At 32.8% G+C, this 21,089-nt stretch overlaps 1 protein-coding gene across 3 annotated transcripts in view; it reads left to right on the top strand.

The window, feature by feature from the left end:
- The window catches only part of LOC107454104 (proton-coupled zinc antiporter SLC30A1), a 40,572-nt gene that overhangs the window by 17,332 nt on the left and 2,151 nt on the right, over window positions 1-21,089 (top strand). For all 3 annotated transcript variants that reach the window (XM_087161560.1, XM_087161562.1, XM_087161561.1), the window contains 4 exons: window positions 5,006-5,149; window positions 9,928-10,107; window positions 12,090-12,172; window positions 18,665-18,847. In XM_087161560.1, coding sequence (XP_087017686.1) covers window positions 5,006-5,149; window positions 9,928-10,107; window positions 12,090-12,172; window positions 18,665-18,847 — 590 coding nt within the window. The remainder of the gene's footprint in view (window positions 1-5,005; window positions 5,150-9,927; window positions 10,108-12,089; window positions 12,173-18,664; window positions 18,848-21,089) is intronic.

Here is a 21,089-nt window from a genome sequence, read left to right as displayed (position 1 = left end):
GATCTACCTTCGGGTAGTTTCTTTATAGATCGGTAGGTAGCGCTACTAAAATGTTTATAAAAATATTTTTTTTAAATATAATTTTTATTAAATATATAAACGAATTTAATATTGGCGATCGAAATGGGCCATAGGTGGCGTAGGGCAGAACTCTCTACCTATGGCAACACTTTACATGCTTTCGCCATTAGCGTGTGGAGAGTCATAGGAGAAAGAAGTACGTTTGTTTCTGTCTTGATTTTCATGTAGATTAAATTGTTTTAAGTTGGGAAACTGTATGGGACTGAAAACTACATTAAACATAGTTCTAGAAGAAAGCATCATAGAAATTAAAAAAAAAAATATTTTTAATAATTAAGAAGGAAAAATATTAAGAAAAGCCAAAAATATCGTAGTACATTCTTATGCAATTGAAAAGAGGAGGAGAGGAAAGGGAGAAGGGCCAAATGCATGGAACTGGTCTTCTCCCCAGATGGCGTATTCGAGCGTTGCGATCGCTTATAAATATATAAACAATTATTAACGTATAAAAATAAAATTTGTATTAAATAAAATCGGCGATCTAAATGAACTAGGTGGCGTATAACAGAACTCTTTACCTATGGCATTTTACCATTAGCGTGTGGATGGTCAAAGAAGTTCATAGCACGTTAGTTTCTATCTTAATTTTAAAATTAAGACAGAAACTAACTTTAATTTATTTAAATTTTCTAAGCTTTGAAACTACATTGATCTCAAAACTGCTTCAAACATAGTGTTTAATTTAAGTTTCATGGAAGTTATAAACTGTATTCTTGATAATCTAAACGCGAAAAATACTATGGAATGCATCGCAGTACATTGCCATGTATCTGAGCAGAGGATGAGAGAGAGACTCTATATTAGAACCGGTTTGCTCTCCCTCATGTCATATTCGCATGTTGCGATTGCGAATAATAAATTTAATAAAAATAAGATGTAAACCTGAAATAATGTGATAAAATGGTGAAGGAAAAAAAATTTGTAAAAACAACAATTTTAGTGGCGCCCTCTGTCGATCCGTAAAATAACTACAATATTAATTAATGTGGATCGTATATTGGGACGATACTAATTTTCTTCAATATAACAGTAGTTAAATATGTTAATGCTTCATATGCAAGGCGTTTAGGTCCAAATGAGGGTGAAGTATATTTTGTGCAACTTAAGAATAAAGCAAAACAACGTGATTAAAGCACAAATAAAGGCGCAGAATTGGACATACTATAGTCTCGGTTCGATAAGCAAGAAATGTCTTCGGTATCTAAACAGTGTTTTAACATTGAGGATGGTTAACAATGTACATTTTAATATCATTTGTGATTTATTTCTCTTCGTTTTGCTTTTTTCGCTTGAAATTTGGGTTACAAAACCAAATTCAAATGATTTTCAGAAACGTAATAGGTTACAACTTCTCCCATTCAAGCAATTCAACATTGGTATATGCTTTTGGAAAAAACTGAATGAATCTATGCATTAAATAAGGTAGACAAGCTGCTCCATGTAGACTTCTATCATATACAATTTGTTCCTTAGTGATCATTCTTAATACATATTTTCAGAGTATTTGTCCTAAATAAAATCAAAAAGTATTCGCATCGAAGGCAACAACTTAGAGGAAAGCAAAAAATCTGTTAAAATCTGTTAAATCACTTGTGAGTGAAAAACAAAACCGGTTTAAACACTTGATTAAACTAAGATGTTTTCTAGATAAATTATTAATGAAACAGATTTTGATATTTTTAATCCCTCCCTCCTCAGTAATGATTTGATTGATTTCTATAATGTTTCTTTTTTCTGGTTTTAATATTAATTTTTGTATTCTCCCTTATGTGCATTATTCTTCTGTTTGGGATATTGAAAAGAAAAAAACAAAAAGCTATACAGAATATGAGATTTATAAATTTATAGAATATTAAATACACTCTATAACAAAAAAATCGACGCACCAAGAAGGAGTTGTCCGATTGATACGAAAATTGGTGGATAGGAAGACAATGTACAGAATAGTAGATGATTAAAATTTCAGAACAATTGAATAATTTATTGCAGAGTTACAGTAACAAGTTCAATAAGGTGTTGACCTACCTCTAGCCTCGATACAAGCTGCCACACGGCGTAGCATAGACCGATAAAGCTCCCGGATGGTCTCTTGCGGTATTTCCTGTCAAATTCGATCCAATTGTCGAACGAGGTCATCAACATTCCGTGCCAGATGCAATTGCCTTCCCATTATATCCCAGGCATGCTCGATGGGAGAGAGATCTGGTGATCTGGCAGGCCAAGGAAGAGTTTGACAAGCTTGCAGACAGTTCATAGCAACACGTGCCGTATGTGGTCTGGCATTGTCCTGCTGAAAAACCAGCCTAGGGCGCTGCAAAAGGAACGGTAGCGAAACAGGCCTTAGGATGTCGTCGATGTACCGCCGTGCAGTAAGTGTACCTCTAATGACGACCAAAGGGGTCCGGCTGTCAAAGGAAATGCAACCCCAGACCATAATGCCTTGTTGAGGGTCGGTGCGGCGCGCAATAGTGAAGACAGGATCCCCCCTCTGCCCTGTGCGTCTCCAAACACGTCTTCGATGATTGTCAGGACGCAGTTGGAAGCGGGATTCGTCGCTAAGGACTATACGTCCCCAGTCGGCATCATTCCAGCCATATCTGTTCAAAACATTCATGCATACGAAATTTCAAAGCAATCGGATGATTGCTTCTTGGTGCTTCTATTTTTTTGTTATAGAGTGTAGTTTAAGAGAGAGAAAGAGAGATTTGTTATTATGATGACTATGTAGATTATAATTTTCGTTATTATGATTACCGTTTTATTATTAACTACATGTTACATCAAATTATTTTTTAGGTTTTTTTTCACGTGTTTTTCTGGTAAATTATTTTTCGCAAAATCAATGTTAAGAGTATTTATTTTTTTATTTTCAAAATATCTTCTTATTAATTCGAGGGGCTATGGTAAGCGTTACTATGAATGTTACTGTGTAATATAGCTGGTGAGTAATAAATTACAATTAGATTACAATCTGATACAGCTAGTAAGTAATATTGTATTACAACTAGACATAATGTCATTGTTCGATACAGCTAGTAAGTAATATACAGCTAGATATAATGTTACTACTTGATACAGCTAGTAAGTAATATATTATAGCTAGATGTAATGTCGATATTTGATACAGCTAGCAAGGGCGCCGGCAACGGGGTGCACTTGCACCCCCCTGGCTTTTTTTAAAACAATTAAAGAGACACAGAAAAACAATTTTGTTATAAATTTTTTTATTTAAAATATTTATTCAAAAGCAAATAATAAAGTAATTATTGATGCATAACAATTAAAAAATTGTTTAATCAAACAAGAATTGTAATCGTCTTGTTTGCTGTCCAAATCTGTTTATAACTTTTTCAATGAATTCTGAGTCATCGTTGATTCTTATGCACAAACTTGGCAGATATTTAAGCTATATTTTTAAATTTCGTTTAATAAAATATAAATAATATTATATTTTCTATTAGTTATTTAGTTTAACAAAGATGTATAACACAAACTGACTTCTCACAACTGCAAAACTTCATCAACACAATAAATACCAGTATAAGCGTGCACAAGCACGTTAGTATACAAAACTACGGTTTGTAGTTATTTGTGTTTCAAAGTCAGTAGCTATACCAGCGCCATCAATACAGTTTCTCGTGGCCAAATTTGCAAGTACAAGAAATTCGTACTTTTTTTTTAAATATCTTGTTAAAACAATGAAGAAATGTATCTTGAAAAAAATTAACAGATGAAAGTATATGTAATAACAAAACAAAATGTAATAAAGGAATTTTCAAATTTTTTTTTTGGGGGGGGGGGGTGTTGTTTGCTAGAGGGTTGCACCCCTTTTATATTATTCTGCCGGCGCCCTTGACAGCTAGTAAGTAATACACCGAAGAGCCATTACATTATGACCACCCTCCATCTATGACAATGGGCTCGCCCAGGTTTTCATGGTTTCTCGCTCAGGAACAATGTTTTCATGGCACATTTGAACCCATAATCCTCATAGAACAATCCCTGACGTCTGTAAGCTACTTGAACATAGTTGCAGACCAGGATCACCCATTCATGGCAACAGTTTTTCCTGCGGGGGATGGTGTTTACCAACAGGATAATGCACCATGTCGTAAGGGTCGAATCGTCATGGATTGGTTCGAGGAACATTCCAGTGACTTTCAAGTCATGTCTTGGCCCCCAAATCAGTTCTGACCTTAATCCAATAGAGCATTTGTGGTCCTACTTGGAAAACCAAATTCGTGCTGCCACGCTACCCCCTCGCAATGTGAGGGAATTGCAGGACCAGTTGGTGAGAGCTTGGTACCAGATACCTCAGACTACCTATCAGCACCTTGTGGAATCAATGCCGCGGCGGGTGCTATAGCAGTTTTGAGGGCTAAAGGTGGTCTTACATGTTATTAGCAGGGTGGTCATAATGTAATGGCTCTTCGGTGTATATTACAGCTGGATATAGTGTTACTGTTTAATACAGCTAGTAGGATTACTGCTATATATAATGTTACTGTTTGATACAGCTAGTAAATAAATGGAGAAAAACATTCAAGAGAAAAACGATTTTATACATTAGAGTATTGCATGAATCAGTTCAAATGTTATAGTGAATTGAATGAGTAGTAAATCTTTCAATAACTGAATATGTAAATCTACGAATCAGTGAATCTGTGACTTAATGAACATGGATACTGGCTACATCAGTGAATCAATGCACGAGAGTCTTAGTGATATGTCGTTAATCTATCAATCAGTAAATCAATAAATAAAAACTTTTATTATAAACTTATAATCTCATGATGTGCTTCATAATTTTTTCTGTGCTTCGTTAGGATTATTTTCTATCATCAGATTACATGTCTGAACGCAAAACTAATTTAAAAATATTGTTTATTAACATGGCTAATATTATAATTCCTTAAATATTTAGGTTACACTCACCATCAAGGTTGCTCCATGACAATCAAAGAAGACGATATGCAAGTGAACTGCATCGTTCTGGATTCAGTTAATAACGGAAGAGTGTGCTCAAATAGTCCGAGATCATCGTTCGAATACCTGAGGAACACAAGAAGTAAAAAATCCATTTAGTTTAAAACATTAAAATTTTCTGTACTATGCATTGATTTCATTTAACGGAAATTGTTCGTAAATAAACATTTCATGCATTCTTTTTCATGAAAATTTTAAAAGTTAACTTCAAAATGTATACATTTCATATAAATACGATTACCAAAAAGTATCCCAGCAACAGCTCGTTGTGGGCCAGAGGGGTCATGGAGGTTCTTCCTCTTCATCCACACTACAACTTAGTGTTAGTCAAGGCTTTTTCAGTCTACTTCCTCTTGGTAGAACGATTTACTACAAGATTTCTTCACCTGTTCACTCCCAACAATCTCAAATCCATCTCTGCGCTGTGTAGCCACCTCGAAGTTACTCAACACCTGCTAGAAGAGAGAAGGCCTTAGCACGGATCAATTTAGTAGTTCGACGCAACTAACATAAACTGTGCAGTGGAGGAAAAATAAGAAAGATATCACGACTTACAGGCTACTAAGCTGCGCAATGGGGAAAAATGCGAAAAAAGTTATTACGTTTGGACTACTATAGTTTGTCTAAGTTAATAACTCCTCCGGTCACAAAGTCTGAGGCCATCTGGTGCTCTGGAAACAAGAATGACGCATTTTAGGGAGGGTAGCTTCATTCTATGACTAATACAATAGACCCAAGAAAGAGATCCCCCTTTTCTCTCCGACCCGAGTCAAAAAAACTCCAAAACAATAACCTCGCACCCTTACTAGAAATAGTCAAACCTCGTTGCCATAGTCACCTCCACAGGTCCAGACGAATGTCTGGGGGAGTTCTTATTTTAAACAAACTATAAAGCAGGGGTTTCCAACTTACATGAAACCGGGGACCGCAATTGAAAACACCAGTCGAATGGCGGGCCGCAACTTTACCAAAATTTTATATAGGACTCTTTTATGCTTAAAGAAACATTAAATATTACTGTCATATTTTTATCAAGTTGTACAAAACGAAAGTATTAAATTACAAATTAGAATAAGAAGTAGATTTTCATCTGAGAAAAAAAAATTTTTGCATCGTTGGTATGTTAAATTTCACAAAAACAAAGAAATTCGCTTTTTTTTTTTTTTTTTTTTTTTTTTTTTTTTTTTTTTTTTTTTAAACAACGAAAGAATAGCATTTTAAACCCATACAGGTTTTTTTACGAAAATTGGCTGCAAAAAAATGACAACTACTATATTTTAGTTCACGGGTCACAAAAAAAAAGCTTCGTGGACCGGATGTGACCCGCTCGCCGCCAGTTGGTAACCACTGCTATAAAGGATCAAATTTCTTGTTTATGGTAACCAGTGCTGAGGCCTTCTCTCTTCTAGGAGGTATTAAGCTTATCCGCCTCAATCTTTGAGAATGTCAATTGTTTGGTTGGATCTTAGAGTCCAATAATGTGTCACAGTCCTGCTTACTTCATGACTCTTGAGATGCTAGGTTGTCTATCATGTATTTCATGATTATATAAACTTTTACAAACATTATTTTATTAAACGGCACCAAAAATTGACCGAAGTATCCTCCTTTCAAAAATCAGCAATCTATTTTCCTCAAATTTACTGATTGCCCAAAAGTCATGGAGGTTAAGATTCTACAATTTCGTATCAAGCATCACTGACTGCAGTCAGTGTGTAGGTGGGTCACTACTTGAATCAGTCTGTGAAGGATCCGAGAGTGTACGGTATTGGTCGTCGTTAAACTGTTCTACCGTAAAGTGCACGAATTCGCTTGCAGGTCGTCGGGCTTCCGAAGCAAGGGTGCCACCCCCTTTGACGAGGATCAAAATTGTGATGGCACGTCTTCGGATCATCCTCAGGGGTGCTTCCCAGACCGTTGCCAATAGCCCATTGTGCAGCTCTAGTGTGACATAAATGAACTACAACAACAAGAGAAATAGCTTAATTTTAAATTATTTTCTTTACTTCAAGCCAAAATTTTAAATTTCATATGTGTTACAAAATATTACATTAAAACACTTAGTGTGATTTATGATAAATTTATATTATAAATTAAGATAATTTTATTGTAAAGTTATGTAAAACAATAGTTTAAGTAGCAAAATTTAACCCTTGATGGACGAAATACACTTAATTGTCACTTTAACAGTTTTAACTAGATAAACTGAAACAGAAAATACATTTTGACCGTTAAGATTTAGCCGTTAAGGCTAGTTTTAACACCCATAAAAATAAAAAAAATTAATACCTTAGAATGCTTTAGTTTATTTGTATAATTTGTTTGATATTCATCTAAATATGAATCGTTATTTGCTTATTTACCTTAACGATTGCAATGAATCGAAGGAATAAATCACTGACTTAATTGGGGGGAAAAAGAATATTCGTATTTTACAATATATAAGAATCTAATCATGGTGCGGTAGTTTTCTATTGTCGGTGCATTTTTATTGGCTGAAAAATCACATTGTAGGATCCAGTTTTCCCACACTAATTTTCCTATTGGTTTGTTTGTCATCAGCATAAAATTGATATAACGAAGGTATTGTTTTCCTATAACTATTTTTGCTGCCCTAATTCGTGCAAATCTACACCCTACTAATCCGTACTGTAATTATTACGTTTTTGATTTTTTTTCTCTCTGAATTAAGAGTATAAGAAATTAAGAATGACTAAATTAAGAGTTGTTTTTATTAGTATTATTGTTAGAATAACGTAATTACATTTTAAGATAAAGTTATTTAAAGTGTCTCATTAACCGTTTTACATTCTTTGGTGCGAATCACATTAATACACTCTTATAAATTGCGGTTAAAAATATTCGTTAAATGATTTAGAACCTAACTTTCAACTTCATGCACAAAGTAATGAATGCAAATACATCCGTGTACATGGTGTTTTAAATCATACATCCGTTCGTTTGGTGAGCAAAAATATAAAATTACAGCTATAAACTTACCGAATTTGTTACAATAATATACTTTTAATTTTAAATGTTATTTCAAAAAACGATTATTTAAAAAAATTATTTATGTTTACTGATAGATCTTAAGTATCATAAGGGAGGTAAATATTTAGGCATGGTAAGTGTTCTTTTCAGTACATACATTTTTAGTTGAATAACTTCAATTGTTTTATGCCAAGAAATAGCAATTTATTGCGAATCAATCATCGGGGTTGGTAAGCATCAGCGAACAGGGGATTTAGCCCCCAAGTTATAAATATTTGTGAGAAAAAATCTCTTTTTTATGTTTTGTGCAAGGTGTTTAAAAAAATATTTGTATATTAATTATTTTCTGTGAGAGAAAATCACTTTTATAAAAAATATCAATGGTTTTATTTTTAAAAAAAAAATTTGTATTATACAGTAAAACCTCATTACAGCAATATTTTTGGGACCAGAGAGGGTCAGCAATATTTTGGAGACACATTAAGATTTTTTTTTTAATCTTAATGTTATATATGTATTAACTATAAATGTTTTTATTAATTTGCTAACTAACTCCCTGGCATTACAGCCCATGTTGGACCATGGCCTCCCTAACAATTTTCCTCCAAAGTCGCCTGTCTCTATCTCTTTGTTTCCAGTTTCGGACTTAGAGTCTTAAGGTCTTTTTCCTCCTCGTCAAACCATCTTTTGACCGGCCTTCCTCTTATCCTTTGGCCCTGACACTGCCCCTTGAATATCTTCTTAATGCCTCTGCTTTCCTCCATTCTCTCAAGGTGTCCTAGTCATTGAATTCTCTTTGCTTTCACATAATTGATTATATCTTTATCTTTAAATAGTCTTGCAATTTCAAAATTGTATAGCCTTCTCCACAGATCACCCTCTTTGACAGGTCCAAAAATAGTTCTAAGAATTTTTCTTTCCCAGGTAATCAGCATTTTTTCTTGTTTCTGGATTAGAGTCCATGTCTCTGATCCATAGATAACGGTTGGTCTGATTATAGTTTTATAAACCTGAAGCTTTGCTTTTCTCGTTATTACTTTTGATATTAGCAATCTCTTAAAGTGCAAAATAGCTGCGATTTCCAGCATTTAGTCTTTGCTTAATCTCTGGCATTATATCATTGCAGATTAATTTGTTATTTGTTTATTAATTTGCAGATAGGTTAATTATGGTTAAGTATTAAAAACAATTAAAATAAAATAAGATCGCAAACATACCTGAAGACCGTTTTTATTGAAAATAATCCGATATTTTTGTTGGTTGACTTAATAATCAGAAGAATGAATATACAAACAAAGTATGCATTGAGTTCAAAGTACGAAAATTGATTTTCGTCTGTGAATTGTGCTCCACCCGCCCTCTGCGGAAAAAATTCTTTTTCAGGTGTTAATGTGGTGCTTGTGGTCATTTGTGACTCATCATCAACTTTTAACATGAAGGAAATGAAATCAGATAGGAGATGCTGTGACTTCTTGAGGGAGGCAGTTCTAAGAATGGAAGCTTTTAGGGTGGTCAGCGGTGAAATGGCAAAAGATGATAAAATAAGATTTTTTACATTATTTGGAAGTCAATAATAAATGGAAAAAATATGGTTGAAATTGGAAAAAAATCGTTTTACAGGGGTTTATTGCTTTAGCGAATATCGTAATATTGAGAGGAGAATAACATTAATTCATATGGAAGTTCGTTGGAACCACGAAACATTGTTGTAATAGAGGGAGTCATTGTTGTATCGGATATCACAGTAGCGAGAGCTCACTGTATATATTTTTGTGGAAAAAATCATTTTTGAAGAATATGCATCGTTTTTTTTTTTTTTAAATATGTATTCGTTATAAGTATAGTCTGTGAAAAAAATCTTTTTTACAGGATCTGGCTTCTACAGTAATCACCAAGTTTTGGATGTCTCACGTGACGTGTATTCCTGCTTAGTGGTCATAGTTTGTGGCTGTATTCTACTCCTTATGAATGGCCTCATTCTCAAGTATGCAGATGCTATTTTGGCCATAGCATCTGTTACTGTATTATATGGTTCTACCTATCCTTTCAGTAAGTATTTGAACGATTCTTAATTCCTAGATGTCCGATAACGGACAAAATAGAGTTAACCGTTAACCGACATTATAGAAAACACGTAAATGTATGCCTCTATATTCCTTGCCTCAGTCCTGTTCAAAATATTAAAAAAAAAAAACTTTTCCTACGTCTAAATAGGGATTCTTCCTCACGCAGAAATAAGCAGAACTCGTTGCATAATTAGAATCGGTTGACTAAGAAAAGTGAGAAAAGCATTTTGTTTCATAACCGTCGTTGAACAATTGACCCAATTTTTGGGTTTGCGACACTAATGTTCCACTCAGTAGCCTTTTAATATTAAGACCAATGCAGAAGACGAGGGAACTCCTGGATCAAGTATTGGGAGAAATTTTCTTTCGTGGAGTACTTTTTGATGCAACTAACCCGCATCGTATTACATGATGAAAAAAAAATCGAAACCCTGCCACGGTTAGCCTGACAAATTGGGACTCTAACTCATGATCCATCTACCACTGAGGGTATCTTACGTCAGCACTGTGGTTGGTGTGAGACGGGTGCGGAATTCGTATCGACCAGCCTTAGCTGGGATTTGAACCTGGTTCACCTCATTCGAAGGCGAGCGCTCTATCCCTTGAGCCATCAAGGCTCAAACTAGAGAATTTTGCATTTTATTTTATAAATCAGTCGTTGAACAGTCGACCCAATTTTTCAGTTTACGACTATAATGTTCAAATCCGTAGCCTTGTAATTTTGAACCCAAATCAGAAGACAAGAGAACTCCTGGATCAAGGATTGGGAAAAATTTTCTTTTGTGAAGGATTTTTTGATAGAACTAACCAGGGTTTGCGTGACATGTAGAAGAAAACCACGAGAACCTTCCATGGTGTGCCTGGCGGCAAAGGATCTCTAACCCATGATCCGTGTACCACTGAGGATATTTCACGTCAGCACTGTGGTCGGTGCAAGTCGGATGCGGAATTCGAATCGACTAGTCATTACCGGAATTCCAACCTGGTTCACCTCATTGGAAGGCGAACACCCTATCCCCTGAGCCATCACTACTCAAATTTTGTATTTGAAGCTGTTGTGTGTCTACTGAAACATAAATTAAGAATACGACTCTTTTAAAATTCGATTTCTCAGGAGCTATTCAACCGATTTCACACAAATTTTGTTCGTTGCAATTAAAAATTAAGTTCAAAATTAAGTTGTATACCCTTCTGTTCCAAACTTTTTCGACTATTATTGAATAAAATAATAAAAAATAATGAATATTTTTCAAAAGTCATTTTTTGCAGGGATTGGATAATTAGCATATAATTATTATTTTTGGATAAACCAATTATGTAATTCTGTGCGAAAATTTTTCAATTCGCTTAAAAACATTTTTGATATATGCCGAAAGAAGCAAAAAATAAAATAAACATTAAGGGGTTAGCATTTTGGATCGTTCTCCAGACCAAACTATTGGGACCATATTTCCCAGATTACGGCTACCCATATATTTTGGGAGTCAGAAAGCGGAATCCGTCTGAAAAAGGTTATGTTTATTCAGAAAAAGTACGTTTTTGTGTCTCATTTCTTAGTTTAAAACATCGCCTGCACTAATTGATTAGCATATTTGAGTTCACCCCCTCAAACCATTATGATTGAGTCCTAGAAAGTATAGATCAGACGATTAGGATCAAAAGTTATTCAGGGTGGTCCATTATTGGGCACTGTACGTAAATGATGAAACTCTAAAACTGCAAATCAAATGATGGTATGGTTCCAGACTGACGTCTGATATTTTTATACTAAGTCTGATATTTTGACTTTTTAGTCAAAATATCTAACTTCACACAATGATAGACGAATATTTGAAATGTTACTCTCCATTTCTTACTTTGTAATTTAATTGGACTCAGCGACAACCATATCCGTGAATAGCAAATGATATATTAATTTAAGAAAGAAATACTATCTTTAAATTCTTATATCGCATTGTTTTTCAGTCCGTGAATTTGGCTTGATCATGTTGCAAAGTATACCAAGTCATATTGATGTTTCTGGCCTGACAAGAAGACTTCTAATAGAGGTAACAGTTTTTTTTTTTTTTTTTTTTTTAAATCACATGTTTTTCTTACCTACACACTGAAGGGCAAGAATCCGAATCATTAGAGAAAAAGTGATCTTTCCCCCTCTCTCCAGTGAGTGGTTGGGGACGCACACTGAAGGTCAAGAATTCGAATCCCTAGAGAAAAATGCGATCTTTCACCCCCTCTCCAGTGAGTGGTTGGGGACACACACTGAAGGTCAAGAATTCGAATCCCTAGAGAAAAATGTGATCTTTCACCCCCTCTCCAGTGAGTGGTTGGGGACACACACTGAAGGTCAAGAATTCGAATCCCTAGAGAAAAATGTGATCTTTCACCCCATCTCCAGTGAGTGGTTGGGGAACACACTGAAGGTCAAGAATCCGAATCCTTAGATAAAAGGGTGATCTTTCGCCTTTTCTTCGCCACACTGAAGGTCAAGAATCCGAATCCTTAGAGAAAAAGGTGATCTTTCGCCCCCTCCTCAGTGGGTATGGGGTGTTCGAGTTGAGCATTACTGAATAGCTTTTAAAAATATTAAATGTGACTATTTTAACTTTACATATATTTCTCGAGATATTAGACAGTTTTCAAAGTTTTTTTTACACCGTGTATAATTCAACTTTAACGAAATTACTGTCCGAATTCACACTTTATAACAGTCACCATTAATTTGCCCCTGAATATGATTCAATGTTAAAACCATTTTTATGATATTGCACTAAATATTATTTGTATTAATTAATCAAATGTGGATGTGACTCTTAAACCATTAAGATTGCGTGAAAACCCCAATAATTGAATAGAAAATTATCATAAATTAGTGATTTTTTTCTGAAAATTACTTTGTGAAATCACATTAAAAACAATAGAAAATGACCATCATTCTGAAATACTTCAAAAACATTAAAAGGTTCGTGTAACTTATGAAAAGTCTTTAAATAAATCAAAGTTGTAATAAGAGCAGAAAAAATACATGTTTCGTAAGAAAAAGAAGTAAATTCCCTCTTCTTCCTTTTTAAACACTCTTCAAACTTTAAAATGTTAACTTGTTAAGCTGCATGTTCACAAACTTAAAATTAATATCATATTTTTGTTCCTTGATTTACTGAATGTTCATCATCTTCATGATTGACGAACTTGTGAAGATACATACTTACAAATTTAAATTGAATATCATATTTTAGTTCCCTGATACACTGAATGTCCATCATCTTCGTGTGTGATAAACTTGTTAAGACACATATTATCAAATTTAATCATATTTCAGCTCCCTGATATACTGAATGTTCATCATCTTCACGGGTAACGAACTTGTGAAGACACATACTTACAATTTTAAATTGAATATCATATTTTAGTTCTCTGATATACGGAATGTCCATCATCTTCGTGTGTGATAAACTTGTTAAGACACATATTATCAAATTTAATCATATTTCAGCTCCCTGATATACTGAATGTTCATCATCTTCATGGGTAACGAACTTGTGAAGACACATACTTACAATTTTAAATTGAATATCATATTTTAGTTCTCTGATATACTGAATGTCCATCATCTTCGTGTGTGATAAACTTGTTAAGACACATATTATCAAATTTAATCATATTTCAGCTCCCTGATATACTGAATGTTTATCATCTTCATGGGTAACGAACTTGTGAAGACACATACTTACAATTTTAAATTGAATATCATATTTTAGTTCCCTGATACACTGAATGTTCATCATCTTCGTGTGTGATAAACTTGTTAAGACACATATTATCAAATTTAATCATATTTCAGCTCCCTGATATACTGAATGTTCATCATCTTCACGGGTAACGAACTTGTGAAGACACATACTTACAATTTTAAATTGAATATCATATTTTAGTTCTCTGATATACTGAATGTCCATCATCTTCGTGTGTGATAAACTTGTTAAGACGCATATTATCAAATTTAATCATATTTTAGTTCCCTGATACACAGAATGTCCATCATCTTCGTCGGTGATGAACTTGTTACACATATTAACAAATTTAAATTGAACTTATCTAGTTCCCTGATATACTGAATGTCCATCATCTTCGTCGGTGATGAACTTGTTAAGACACATATTAACAAATTTAATCATATTTTAGCTCCCTGATATACTGAATGTCCATCATCTTCATGGGTGACGAACTTGTGAAGACACATGTGCTTACAAATTTAAATTGAATATCATATTTTAGTTCCCTGATACACTGAATGTTCATCATCTTCGTGTGTGATAAACTTGTTAAGACACATATTACCAAATTTAATCATATTTTAGTTCCCTGATATACTGAATGTTCATCATCTTCATGGGTAACGAACTTGTGAAGACACATACTTACAATTTTAAATTGAATATCATATTTTAGTTCTCTGATATACTGAATGTCCATCAACTTTGTGTGTCATAAACTTGTTAAGACACATGTCATCAAATTTAATCATATTTTAGCTCCCTGATATACTGAATGTCCATCATCTTCATGGGTGACGAACTTGTGAAGACACATATACTTACAAATTTAAATTGAATATCATATTTTAGTTCCCTGATACACTGAATGTCCATCATCTTCGTGTGTGATAAACTTGTTAAGACACATATTACCAAATTTAATCATATTTTAGTTCCCTGATATACTGAATGTTCATCATCTTCATGGGTGACGAAGTTGTGAAGACACATACTTACAAATTTAAATTGAATATCATATTTTAGTTCCCTGATACACTGAATGCCCATCATCTTCTTGTGTGATAAACTTGTTAAGACACATATTATCAAATTTAATCATATTTTAGTTCCCTGATATACTGAATGTTCATCATCTTCATGGGTGACGAAGTTGTGAAGACACATGCTTACAAATTTAAATTGAATATCATATTTTAGTTGCCTGATACACTGAATGCCCATCATCTTCGTGTGTGATAAACTTGTTAAGACACATATTATCAAATTTAATCATATTTTAGTTCCCTGATATACTGAATGTTCATCATCTTCATGGGTGACGAAGTTGTGAAGACACATACTTACAAATTTAAATTGAATATCATATTTTAGTTGCCTGATACACTGAATGCCCATCATCTTCGTGTGTGATAAACTTGTTAAGACACATATTATCAAATTTAATCATATTTTAGTTCCCTGATATACTGTATGTTCATCATCTTCATGGGTGACGAAGTTGTGAAGACACATACTTACAAATTTAAATTGAATATCATATTTTAGTTGCCTGATACACTGAATGCCCATCATCTTCGTGTGTGATAAACTTGTTAAGACACATATTATCAAATTTAATCATATTTTAGTTCCCTGATATACTGAATGTTCATCATCTTCATGGGTGACGAAGTTGTGAAGACACATACTTACAAATTTAAATTGAATATCATATTTTAGTTGCCTGATACACTGAATGCCCATCATCTTCGTGTGTGATAAACTTGTTAAGACACATATTATCAAATTTAATCATATTTTAGTTCCCTGATATACTGAATGTTCATCATCTTCATGGGTGACGAAGTTGTGAAGACACATACTTACAAATTTAAATTGAATATCATATTTTAGTTGCCTGATACACTGAATGCCCATCATCTTCGTGTGTGATAAACTTGTTAAGACACATATTATCAAATTTAATCATATTTTAGTTCCCTGATATACTGAATGTTCATCATCTTCATGGGTGACGAAGTTGTGAAGACACATGCTTACAAATTTAAATTGAATATCATATTTTAGTTGCCTGATACACTGAATGCCCATCATCTTCGTGTGTGATAAACTTGTTAAGACACATATTATCAAATTTAATCATATTTTAGTTCCCTGATATACTGAATGTTCATCATCTTCATGGGTGACGAAGTTGTGAAGACACATACTTACAAATTTAAATTGAATATCATATTTTAGTTGCCTGATACACTGAATGCCCATCATCTTCGTGTGTGATAAACTTGTTAAGACACATATTATCAAATTTAATCATATTTTAGTTCCCTGATATACTGAATGTTCATCATCTTCATGGGTGACGAAGTTGTGAAGACACATGCTTACAAATTTAAATTGAATATCATATTTTAGTTGCCTGATACACTGAATGCCCATCATCTTCGTGTGTGATAAACTTGTTAAGACACATATTATCAAATTTAATCATATTTTAGTTCCCTGATATACTGAATGTTCATCATCTTCATGGGTGACGAAGTTGTGAAGACACATACTTACAAATTTAAATTGAATATCATATTTTAGTTGCCTGATACACTGAATGCCCATCATCTTCGTGTGTGATAAACTTGTTAAGACACATATTATCAAATTTAATCATATTTTAGTTCCCTGATATACTGAATGTTCATCATCTTCATGGGTGACGAAGTTGTGAAGACACATACTTACAAATTTAAATTGAATATCATATTTTAGTTGCCTGATACACTGAATGCCCATCATCTTCGTGTGTGATAAACTTGTTAAGACACATATTATCAAATTTAATCATATTTTAGTTCCCTGATATACTGAATGTTCATCATCTTCATGGGTGACGAAGTTGTGAAGACACATACTTACAAATTTAAATTGAATATCATATTTTAGTTGCCTGATACACTGAATGCCCATCATCTTCGTGTGTGATAAACTTGTTAAGACACATATTATCAAATTTAATCATATTTTAGTTCCCTGATATACTGAATGTTCATCATCTTCATGGGTGACGAAGTTGTGAAGACACATACTTACAAATTTAAATTGAATATCATATTTTAGTTGCCTGATACACTGAATGCCCATCATCTTCGTGTGTGATAAACTTGTTAAGACACATATTATCAAATTTAATCATATTTTAGTTCCCTGATATACTGAATGTTCATCATCTTCATGGGTGACGAAGTTGTGAAGACACATACTTACAAATTTAAATTGAATATCATATTTTAGTTGCCTGATACACTGAATGCCCATCATCTTCGTGTGTGATAAACTTGTTAAGACACATATTATCAAATTTAATCATATTTTAGTTCCCTGATATACTGAATGTTCATCATCTTCATGGGTGACGAAGTTGTGAAGACACATACTTACAAATTTAAATTGAATATCATATTTTAGTTCCCTGATACACTGAATGCCCATCATCTTCGTGTGTGATAAACTTGTTAAGACACATATTATCAAATTTAATCATATTTTAGTTCCCTGATATACTGAATGTTCATCATCTTCATGGGTGACGAAGTTGTGAAGACACATACTTACAAATTTAAATTGAATATCATATTTTAGTTGCCTGATACACTGAATGCCCATCATCTTCGTGTGTGATAAACTTGCTAAGACACATATTATCAAATTTAATCATATTTTAGTTCCCTGATATACTGAATGTTCATCATCTTCATGGGTGACGAACTTGTGAAGACACATATACTTACAAATTTAAATTGAACATTATATTTTAGTTCCCTGATACACTGAATGTCCATCATCTTCGTGTGTGATAAACTTGTTAAGACATATATCTTCAAATTTAATCATATTATAGTTCCCTGCAGTGGCGTACGCAAGGGAGGGGTTTAGGGGTTTAAACACCCCCCTTGAGCTCAGACAAAATGGCAAAAAAAAAATTTTAGTAGAAATTATGCAAGCTATTATTTTGTAAAACTATATATTTTTATGTGTCTTATGCCTACTTTTTTTTCTCATGGTATTTCTCAGAATACAGAAAAAACATTTTCTTGCACATGTTACATGTACTTTTGAAACCAAAATCACGTTATATATATATATATATATATATATATATATATATATATATATATATATATATATATATATATATATATATATATATATATATATATATATATATATATATATATTTGCTGTTCTTGGAACTTTAGGATGTCAAAAGCAAGAATTTAACAATTTTTAATTACTTTGAGAAAAAATCACGACCTGAAATTGGTGAGGTGACAGCATCTAGTACCAATGTAAGTTTTTCTGTTGTACAAAAATGTGATACTTCCGTTGAAGAAAACGTGTCTAGCATAACAAAATCTGATGAATGTGAAAGTGGTCCTCAAAGTGTTACTTCCCACCCATATGACATTGGATTTTTTTCAGAAGATATTACATTATGTTCTTAAACTTAAAAAATCAAATCAAAATTTAACTAAACAATGTTGGTTAAATGTTGTCAAAAAGTCAAAATTGTCCAGTTGTCTAAATTAGGGAAATAATAATGCTTTATTACATACTCGAATTTCTTTTAGTAGTTTCAGAAAATTACGAACACCCCCCTTGAAAAAATTCTGCGTACGCCCGTGGTTCCCTGATATACTGAATGTTCATCATCCTCGTTGGTGATGAACTTGTTAAGACGCATATTAACAAATTTAAATTGATCTTATATTATAGTTCCCTGATATACTGAATGTCCATCATCTTCATGTGTGGCGACTTACCAATTCCGAAATCATAGCTACTGTCCACATTCTACTGAGATCACCTGACATCTACACTCGTATCGACAAAACACTGACGCAGTTTTTCCGCGATGAAGGCATCAGCTCTGTTACTGTACAACCTGAATTCACAAATGTAAGTAAAAATAGTAATAAGAAAACTAAATAAACTAAGAACTTTATAAGTAAACTATAAACGAAGAAATAATTTTATTTTTTATCGAATTTAAAACGAAAAACTTTAATTCCCAACACTCTCGAGGGTCGTGAGGACAGTTTTCGGTGGTGATGATTGTCTATTAACACTAGAAAGACTAAAACTTAGTATATAGGGGAGAGTCGGGTAGCCCCGCCCACTTAAGGAATATTGCTTATATTTCTGTATAATATTGAGTAATAATCAATATTTTTGTATGTTTCTATTGTTTTACCATCAAATTAAATAATGTGAAAAGAATAAACCAAAAAAAGAATAGTTTAACTTAAAAAAATAGAAATTTAAAAAAGCATGTTTTTCAGCTCTTTTCAAAATGTGTCGGGTATCCCCTCCCAGTTACAAAAATTATGTTTTTCGACTGTTTTTTCAGGTGTAAATGAAAGTAACCAATGTATTGACAATAGATAAACCTCATTTATCATTTTTATCACAAAATTATTTCATTTATTACATATTTATATACTTTTAGTGAATTTTATCATTTAATAACAACAATATTTGTTGTTAAAAATGCATATAACATTCAAATTTGAAGCAATAAAATAATAATCTTTGCAACCGTACATTTATCGTCGAAATAAAATTGGGCGGTGATACCCGACATTCAAGTGAGCGGGGCTACCCGAAATCCCATTTTTTTGTAAATTTGTAATTACTCGAACAATTTTTCACATATAAACTTCTTTCTTCGTGCAAATAAAACTTAAGACTTCATACTTTAATGCTGTGTGTATACAAAAAATTATTTTTTTAGTATTAAAATGAAGTTTAATCGAAACATTCAACCAATTTTTCTTAATTTCATGACTACTGTATTCAACATATTTTCAAAACTATTGTTTACCTTGTTAACAGCTGCATAAATGCTTGAAACTTTAAAAATAATCTTTTTTTTTAATTGTATAACAATTAATGTCCGCTGCCCCATTGACTTGCAAAAATATTCTATACATATGAAATTGACTGTGGGCGGGGCTACCCGACTCTCCCCTACCTATATTGCCCAATAGCAGTCAAAATGACTGGATTGTAAAAGAATAACTAATGTGTAAAGAAATTTGTTTAAAATTAATTTTTAATATTATTTAAAGTTAGATAGCAAGTTATTAGTAAATATTAACCATAAAAAAAATTTTATGTTGAACAAAAGTCACAAAATTCTAAGAAATTGTGTCATTATATACATCATTGTTTTTCTAATTGAAATTAAAAAGCAGTCAAAATGACTTCGCGCAATCTAGTGCTGTGTGGCTCTCTGCGCTTCTTGTATTAGGTCTGGTAAAAGTTTTAAAAATAAGTAGTCTTAAAAATATATATTTTAATATTTATTTTAAAATATGTATCATTAGTGTTTTATTTCATATATTTATTTTTAGTTTTGTTTGCTACTTTATTTACATTGGAAAACGGTCGAAATTTTGGTTAGAAATAAATTTTGTTTCCATTATTTAGATAATAACTTTAACTTGTATAAGCATGAGAAATAAAGTTTCAGTTATAATTTGAGCACTCCAGCTAATCAAAAAGTGGTTGAAATTTCGATTAAGGATAAATTTCATTTGGTGATGAAATGGCATTTTTTGTTACTCTCGAAGTGAGTGAAACTGACATTCGTTTAGTTTTGAACACTCAAATTTGTTGGAAAGTGGATTGATTGATAAATTTTTTTATATGACGCTAAACTTCATTTGGTAATGACAAATTCGACTTGTAACTCCAGTCCAAATTTGAGCATTCTAATTATTCAAAAAATTATCAAAAATTTAAATGAAATTTGGTGATAAATTCTTCTTGTAGCAGTTATGGACAATTCACAGTGTGCTTCAGATCACTGTGTCCTAAGATTAGATCAAATGAGGTTTAAAGATAGATCAGTTTTAATGACGATAAATTTCGCTTGACGTTAAAAATGACGCCAAATTCTGCTTGTAGCAGCCAGGAAAGAATTGAAGCTTGCTCTATCATCAGGCACAAAGCTCTGATAAAGGTTTAAAGACTCTAGCTAGTCGGACAGAGGACGAAATTTCGATTGAAAGATCTCCCACCACCAGCACACTAGAAAGGGTGTTAAAAAAAACAGTGAAAGTACAGTCGGACTTCGATTTAACGAACTTCCATTTTGCGAATTTCTCTATTTTGTGATTTTTTCTTCTTCATGGAA

Source organism: Parasteatoda tepidariorum, chromosome 4, assembly GCF_982258835.1.
Source record: "Parasteatoda tepidariorum strain Cologne lab strain chromosome 4, Ptep-v5.0, whole genome shotgun sequence".
NCBI lineage: Eukaryota > Metazoa > Arthropoda > Arachnida > Araneae > Theridiidae > Parasteatoda > Parasteatoda tepidariorum.
The sequence above is the reverse complement of the archived record's forward strand: the minus strand, read 5'-3'. Positions and strand labels throughout refer to the sequence as shown.